Source organism: Sander vitreus, chromosome 11 (assembly GCF_031162955.1).
Source record: "Sander vitreus isolate 19-12246 chromosome 11, sanVit1, whole genome shotgun sequence".
NCBI lineage: Eukaryota > Metazoa > Chordata > Actinopteri > Perciformes > Percidae > Sander > Sander vitreus.
The window spans coordinates 10,452,787-10,461,386 of NC_135865.1; the positions used below are offsets into that span (position 1 = coordinate 10,452,787).

General features: G+C 39.2%; 1 protein-coding gene across 2 annotated transcripts; it reads left to right on the top strand.

Moving 5' to 3' along the window:
* Nucleotides 1-28: 28 nt before the first annotated feature.
* On the top strand, nt 29-8,056 carry LOC144525091 (uncharacterized). 2 transcript variants are annotated; one of them, XM_078261580.1, is made up of 4 exons: nt 29-3,398; nt 4,103-5,470; nt 5,572-5,627; nt 7,152-8,056. In XM_078261580.1, the coding sequence occupies exons 1-4, from the start codon at nt 2,777-2,779 to the stop codon at nt 7,389-7,391; spliced, it is 2,286 nt and encodes a 761-aa protein (XP_078117706.1). In that variant the 5' UTR covers nt 29-2,776; the 3' UTR covers nt 7,392-8,056. The 2 variants fall into 2 exon arrangements, with proteins under 2 accessions (XP_078117706.1, XP_078117707.1); XM_078261581.1 differs by having other exon boundaries at nt 4,106-5,470.
* The last annotated feature ends 544 nt before the right edge of the window (nt 8,057-8,600 follow it).

Genomic DNA, 8,600 nt, shown 5'->3' on the forward strand with positions numbered 1-8,600 from the left:
AATTCAGGGTGATGGAGGGGATAGCTGAATCCACGCAAAACATCTTTCAACCGTTTCCTACCTCCATATTGTCTCATCCATCAACAGAACCATTTTCTTAGAGGCACATTTACATCCACCCTCCTCCATTCATCATGGCACATCCACAAATGTTCATTAAGATACAGTATAAGTATATAAGTCACAGAAGTGGGACACTGTGTAGAGAGTGTGTAAACTGAAAATATGTACATAAGGTAAATGATGAATGTCACACTCACTTTTAAAAATGGTAGAGTTGTACGTAGCTGTTCTTTTGCAGTAGCCTAACACATTAACAAATTGTTCATTAAATGTCCTGAGGACATTTTGGATATATAGTCACAGGACGTGACAGGATGTTGAGACTGTATAAATATGTACATAATGTAAATGAGTATGATGTTCACTTTTAGAAATGGCAGTGATGCTCTTCTTTTGCCATTTTGTTTTAATGATGGGCTTTGCAGTCAGGCTACAGCCAAATGTACCACTGATGGAAAAGCTACAGCAGAAGATTTAAACTGAGCTGGCCTCCAGGGTGCGGTTTACGAAATAATCTGCAAAAGTTATACCTGACACTAGCTAACCTTTCAGTTTGGGAGCTGTAAATGCCTTCAGTGTTGCCTCTTCTAATTAAAGCCACACAAAGAAGGCTGTAGTCACAGATTGTGCTTACAAAGCACTTTTCCAACTTTGTAATTAATCATGGTTTCTTACTGTAGTCAATTACTTTTTGCATGATGTGCACTATTGCACTGTTGTCACTGAATCGAGTTAATTCTGACTCAGGGACTCTTCTATGGACTGGCAATGCAACAGTGGTGGCATTAATTCTGAATTTAAACCTGAATAAAAAGGCTTTCTGAGGAAGTTAAAAAAAAAAAAAAGTGTGATTCTTGCTTTTGTTAACAATACTGTTCAAATATCTTGACTTTTTTTCTTTAAATCCTCTAAAAATTGGTACCAAGTCATGTTTTTCTATAAATGACCAAGAAATAGTCAAAGTTTGAACCTTAGGTATTATTTAGTAAGAGTAGAAAAACTGTGTGGGTGTGGTTTAATCAGATTAGACTGACATGTTGCAACTGGTCAAATGTTCCTCAGGCATTGATTAGTGCAGGGACATGCATGACATCAGCTTTTTCCAACTGAGCCCAGCCCACCTCAAAGCAGTGAGAGTGCACATATTGAAACAGAAATATAATGTGAAATAGCCAAACTGTTTAAACTTTGACTATAATGTAATGTATATCGCTTGTAGTAAAGATGTTCAGGATAACCTTTTTTTTCAATTACCATACATTATAGTTAATTATACAACCTAAACTCTGGCATTAAATATAGTGGTTAGGCTACTTAGTGTAATAACACATTTCAAAGTTTGTTCACTGTGATAACTGGTATTTCTCCTTAGAGAGATTATATGTGTATCTATGTAGCCTACTACTTAATTACAAATAACTTACAAAGTTATTATGATGCAATACATTCATACAGGAGAATTCTACTGTACAATACCATAGTTGGTAGAAGTCACAACTTATTTACTGCTCACTTAAAGCTGCAAACTGGTTACTGAATTATTACAAAATGTAGGTCAAAGTCACAGGCTAGTTACTGGCCCTTTAATTATTACACAACCTATCTACAGGCTTTACCACATTGCAAAGACTGTATAGCAAGTCTTTCCTATCTTCTGAAGGTTCTTCTCTTTTATCCTAAATTAGGTCTGTCTGCCTTTTTCTAGCTTACCGTATTGCTGATAGGAAGCAGCATTATACTTTGATCACTGAGTGAGACCTTTTGTTAGAGCCCAGACTGGCTCCGACACATCTAAACTAATCAAAGCACCTTTGTTTTGATGTAGCAGATGGAGTCTGTCTGTCTATTGAGTCTAGGCAAATCTACTCAAACAGACTTGGAAGTTGAGTGTCTTCTGAACTTTTTCTTTCACGGTATATAGGCTTATATGACTGCTTGGGTTGGCTGGACTTTGACCACATATCAGACAGAAAGCTGAGTCAAACTTTAAAGTGCAAGTGTGGCCTTTCAAAAAATATTTGACAGAATAAAAGATGGAAGAAAGGGTTCCAGTGGGCTGCGGAGCACAGACAAGGGAAGGTATGCTGTTGAATTACATTTGCTCTTATCTTTAACACTTTATTGAGTAAACAAATAGTAGCATTTTGTCTTTTTTACAGTCATGTTTATCACAGGAATGCAGACCTGACTAAATAATCTCCCAGCATGGTCTATGTCCTGGAGCTTTCAATTGCATCAAATGGTCCTCCTCAACAGATGGAGTATGACCAGTTGTCATGTTCAAATTTTCAGTTTGTCTGAGTACTTTAAATACTTTAAGACTTCTCATCCATGCTGATATACAAGTTGAGATTGAAAGATAATTCTTGACCTTTGAAAACAACAAAACAATCTCATCGTCCATTTGGTAGCTATTCTGAAGCTTTCAATCATATGTACCATCCTTATCAACTAATGTTTCCAAGGTCCAGAACTTACTTTCAATTTCCTTCACAATTCATTGGATTTTTTTTTTAGCATAATAAAAGCATAACATTTACAAGACATGTATTATAGCAAGACTATGATATGCTGACATATTTGTGCTGCTGCTGTTGTATAATCTTTTCTGCCGCCAGGGGACAAACGCTGTCTTCAGGACCTAAGGGTTGTCCTCTTGGGGCACGACTGGCTGGAAAAGAGTTTGACAGGAAACACCATCCTCGGCCGACAAATGTTTGATATCAGCAGAGACGTGAAGATGTGTGTTAGGAGACAGGGTGTTCTCGACAATGGCCATACAGTTATTGTTGTCAACAGCCCTGAAAGGTGGATCCACTACTCTGTCCGAGAGCCCGGCCTGGTGAACAACAACATGGCAGCCTGCATGGCCATGTGCCCGCCAGGACCTCATGCCTTCCTCATGGTCATACCCATCAGCCCTCACCGAGGCAGGGAGTGGACAATCGAGGGACCTCTTGAGCTGCTTGATGACACAGTGTGGAGAAACACGATAGTAATATTCACCAGATGTGAGAGACTGAAAGGGTTGTCTGTAGAGGATTACACTGCAAGACACAGGTTTCTCCGAGCAGTTTTGGAGAGGTGTGGACATAGATACCACCTTTTAGACACAAGCATTTGGGGAGAAGATGATGATGCTCAGGTTGCAGAACTTTTGGAGAAGATTGATGTAATGGTTGTAGCAAACATAAAGGCAGAAGGAGTTGGTTTTGTGACTACAAACGAGAAAGTCTCTAGAATAACCGGGATGGAAAGGAAAGAGGTAGAAGAGAGGGCGATTCTGAGGCGAATGAATGTGCAGAGGGCCAGAAGCACACTCAGATCTCTAATGGGTAAGAATCACTTAATCAATCAATATGTTGACCATCTGTAATGTGAGGGGGGTCTCTCGTAGTGATGAATCTACAAAGAATTATCACATGCAGTTCCACTAAGCTTTACACAGTTTTTTTTTTGTTTTTTTTTTTCAGCTCTTTGTTTTGGTCTTCAGTTTCACTGCTATCAGTGTAGCTTTTGTCCACAGCAGGCAAATGTTTTTTCAAGTAGCTGAAAAAAAATTAAGACAGCTAAAGAGCTAGATGTTTCTCTCTGTGGTGGAGACCAAAACCTGAACTAAAAGAGAGAGACATACAAATAAATGCTCATGTTGCTTTGTATCTGCTGGATGTGTAAATGGGCGACTGTATGCAAGTTCTCCACATGAACTTAAAAGGTGTCAGTGTTGTTGGGTCACAGCTTGTTTTTGCTGCCCCCAAGTGGCCAAAAACTTAATTATTGTAGGTTTCAGTTAACATGGTAACGCAACAGTTGAATTCTACTCTCAAACTCAACAATTTTATGGTTCTACCAAGTAATATCAAATATCATTAAAGTTTCCTAAAACAAAGATTTCCCCTTTTGAAAGAGTTTGAGTACCCTTACCTTGTTCTAAACGATCCCTTTGTCATTGTCATTTTTTAAAGTGCATCCAAACCATCCATGAGAGTCCTTAATGATAATATGCTTGCCTTAATCCTGCATTTGTTTTTAAATCCAGAAGAGTCTCCGCCGATCGCAATGCTTCGAGTTCTCATCACGGGACCAAAGCAGGTTGGGAAGAGCTCGGCTGGAAACACCATTCTTGGCGAGGAAGTATTTCCTGCTGGACATCCAACATCAGAGTGCACTGATAGACGGGGTGACGTTCATAAAAAGCAAGTCACTGTGGTTGAGGCTCCTGGCTGGCATGGGAGATACTGCTCAGAGGACACTCCACGGGAGGTACAACAGCAGATTACCCACATTGCATCTCTGTGCGCCCCCATTTCCCATGCTGTCCTGGTGGTCGTACGCTGCGATGAGTCTTTCACTGAAACGGACCGGTTAAAGGCGGAGGAACACTTGAACTTGCTTGGAGTTTGGGGGTGCACTCGAGTCATCGTGCTGTTCACCTGGGGAGACAAACTGGGAGTCACTCCCATTGAGGAGCACATTGAGAGATGGCCTGCCCTTCAGTGGTTGGTGGACAAATGTGGGAATAGATATCATGTTTTTGATAACGTAAACAAGGTCGGAGACATTCAGGTTAGAGAACTGCTGTCGAAGATTGAGGAAACAGAGGTGGGGAATGACACTCGACAATTGTTGCGTAGTTTTATGAAACTCCAAGAAAGCAACAGGAAGCTGGATCAAATTTACCAAAATAAACTGAGACAGCTCAAGAAGGCAAGGAGGGCGAATGATCTTCTGCGGCAAGCAATCGAGGAGCAGGAGAGGATATTAGAGGACATGATTAAAACAGCTAAAGAGAAGGATGAGCAGATAGAAGCTCTGAAAGCAGCAAGGGAGAAGGAGTCAGAAGAGAGAGAAAATAAAGATGCTGAAGAAGAGATTGGCAGAAGATTAGTGGAGGCTGAGAGGGAGAACAACCAGCTCAAACAAGTCATTACAGGGAAAGACAGAATGATAACAAGCCTGAGTGAAAGATGTGCTGAAAAAGATGACGTGATTAAAGCTACAAAGCAAAGCAGTGAGGTAGAAAAGGACGTTCTCAAGGAAAGAGTGATGGAACAAGAGAAAGAGGCAGCAGCCTTTGAGAAAAAGTGTGAGAAGAAAGACAAAGAGCTGGTTCAAATGATGATGAATCACAAAAGAGAAGCAAATGAGCTTAAAGAGACAATTGAACAGCTGAAGAGAGAAAATGAAGATACAAAGAAGGTGTTGAAGGCCACAATTGAAGGGATGCAGATGCACTATCCGAAAAAAGAAACTAATAGAGCAAATGAGACAAAAAAGGTGCACTTTCACAAAGGTAACCACCACAGGGAAACAATGACGGACCTCAAGTCATTGGAGGAGTTGGGTAAACAACAAAAATGGGCGTCCATGGTGCCATTGACCCACAATGGAAACACTGCTAAACCCAGTGAGTACAACCTAATCAACAGCACAGATCCTGTAGGATGATCCTAAGTCTGATGTAGTTTTTTAAGTAAATGTTACTCACTTACCTTCTTTAACTTACAGAGACAGAACAGAAAAGGCCAGTCATGTTGGACAATGACATCATGCTACGTGAAAAGGTGAGTGAAAATGGCTGTTTTCAACATAAATAATTAATAAGCTCAAATTAAATCTTGGTTGAAAACTGTATTATTGGAGGAGTGCAATACACGTGACCTCTGTGAAATATCTTTATGGTTATGTCACAAAGCTGTAGTAAGCAGTTTATTTTTGGCGATGTTGGGCAAAATTTCCATAAAAACATTTTAGGATATCGTAATTCAAGTGGTCTGAGAGAAAACTAGACTCCTGGACTTCCTCCTTGGCTCTGTTTTCAGACATTAGAAAATCTAGCCCGTGATGGAAGACTTTGGCCAATCACGTCATTTCAGAGAGAGAGAGCGTTCCGTTCCTAAATGCAGTTGCGCATGCACACATTCCTTTGGTGAAGGTTCTGCTAACTGTAACCAAAGGCTTAGGTCTTCAGCTAATTCAAGGCTAACCTATTAGATAATATATAATTTATTGCATATGCAGTACATAGAAGAAGGAAATTGTGTAACAACATAATCCCGTTTATTGTCCAAGGAGCAAACATTTGCTGTGAAAACACTGGAGAGTTGGTCTGCTAGGGTGAGCCTTTTAGCCTAGCGGTCATTTGCCGTGTTTACGTTTCCTCACACCTTGTTGGGATGGCAGCATTACAAGCATTAGCCTGCTTCTAGGACCAGACGCCGAGCTGCGGCACCGCCTACTGCTGCCATTCGAACCAGGAGATGCTGGAAGTGGTTTCAGAGGAAACATAAACGCGGTAGACGAGCCAGTAGTTTAGCCTTCTGCTAACCGTAGCAGGCTTATTCAAGTTCATGTTTATGTACAGAGCTTTGAATCATAGTATGTCATTTCAAAGGGCAACAAAGAAAACAGGACAGTAATTATCATAGAATTACCGCTATTTAACAGCATCGGGATGAAATGAATGACATATGTTACATGTTACTGTATGAATAGGTCTGTGCTCGCCTGATGGTAGAGCTGCAGGAGAAGGTCTCACTCTACTTCAAATTCTAGCATATTTTCTTTTAGCTTTCCACATACTACAGCTTTGATGTCAACTGGAGAAGTTAGTTTGGGAAGCCAGTCTAATCTTGACCACTAACAACATATTGATAAGATGGGTATACAGGAGCGTTTCCTGTCTTTGCACATCACAAAGATATATTCTCTGGGGAGCCTAAAGGTATCAAAAAAAACTTTTCAGATCTTGAAGAACGTGCCTTAAATGTTCACAGCATATTTCACTGGGAATCATTCATTAGTTCTTGAAATATTTTGTGAGGCCTGCAGTTGACACTAGTTTCATAATCAGGGCCTGTCTGTCCGTTTTGATCAGGTCTATTTTTTCTAGGGTCAGGTCCAAAGTTTTGGAGACACATTCTTCTTGAGATCATAAGATATTAGGTTGAAAGAATACAATCAGACAACTCACTACATACACATGAGTTCATATTTTAATCATCTGTAAGATACTGTGCACTTGATATAGCTGAATGTTAGGATGGTAGCCTAGCTATGTAATACAGTGATTCTTATTGGGTCCATAGAGAGTGACTGCTAACCAAGTGTGGCAACTTGAGGCCGACTGGACTCCGTCGTGGCTGAGGGCTGGAGGAGCTGCGCTGGGGGCTGCAGCTGGGGCCCTTGCTGCCTCCTCCAGGCTGGCTACAGGGATGAGTACCAGGTCAGCTGTTGGGGCTGCAGCTGGGGCTCTGCTGGGCTGCTTACTGGTCCAAGGAGCCAGGCCCCAGCAGGGGAAAATGGAGTCAGATGCCAACAGCAAATGAGTCTCATGAGCCAAGAGATGCCTTTTGAGTCGCCATAATTCCTGATTAGTAGCAGAGCGTCTAGATAATGCTCTGGATAAGACCTATATGGATAGGGAGCGAATTTCAATGTGAATCTATAAGTTATTTCTCAATTATTATATACTCAATTATTACAACTGTTATGAAGTTGCAACTAATGCTTATAATAATTAGTTAATGATTAATAAGTGGTTTATATAACATCAGGTAACATTCATTTGGCCCCATTAAATATTTTTTTGGCGATAAAAGAGATGATCATTTGATTATTTGTGCACTGATAATAGCTATCTAATGTCTATAAATTCTTTATAAAGTACTTATTAACCATTTACAAGGTATTATAATCATCAGTTACAACTTCATAATAGCCATCCAAATTATGTATAAGTTATTTGGTAATTCTTAACAAATACTATAATATATAAAATATTGTGATGTGTGCAACAATCTGTTAAGATAACGCAAATTATTGCATTACTAATAATGAGTAAACATAATGTAATTGTTCGTTAAAAGTAAAATTACAACAATGTTGAATTAACAATCAATTTATCATATGTTAGTGATGGTTATATAAAGTGTTAACCAGTTTCTTTTTTAATCTTCTACACAGAGAAAACATCTTGTAAGAGCATACATACTGTGTGTGTATACATATCTATATATATATATATATATATATATATATATATATATATTTTATGTATAGAGATGTAAACAAATTTTAAAACAGTTTGTAAAAGTATACAAACATTGTTTAACATGGAAACTTCCAGTGTATTTTTTTTAATTAAATGAATTTCAATTCAACAATAAGTGTACCATGAAGTTTGTAATCATTTGTCTCGTTTAACCCTGATAGAATGAAAATTCTTGCAACACTGTGCTGTAGCTACACCCCCATCAATGTCTGTTTTTCCCTCTACTTCTATTGGTAACAGCCTTGGCGACAACAACAAAACACCTGGGAATTCAAACTCAAAGCAAAGAAAAAATGTCTTCAAAATGAAAAATGAAAATTAATAATAATATCCAAATTGTGATGTGCTGTGTGCAATTTGATGCAGTGTTAAGCTCAAGTATTTAATTTCAATTCACATTAAGTGCACAATGCAGTTCCATGTGGTAATAAATGAAATATTCTGGGAGGGGAGAGGGGGGGTATGACAAGAAAGCTCCAGTTCA

What these genes read in the sequence shown, in the direction of transcription:
- LOC144525091 (XM_078261580.1), top strand. Translation starts at nt 2,777, where the DNA reads ATGTTTGATATCAGCAGAGACGTGAAGATGTGTGTTAGGAGACAGGGT. An exon ending in TGGAAACACTGCTAAACCCA is followed by an intron (nt 5,471 to 5,571) that starts GTGAGTACAACC and finishes TTTAACTTACAG; the next exon opens with AGACAGAACAGAAAAGGCCA. An exon ending in ACATCATGCTACGTGAAAAG is followed by an intron (nt 5,628 to 7,151) that starts GTGAGTGAAAAT and finishes TTGGGTCCATAG; the next exon opens with AGAGTGACTGCTAACCAAGT.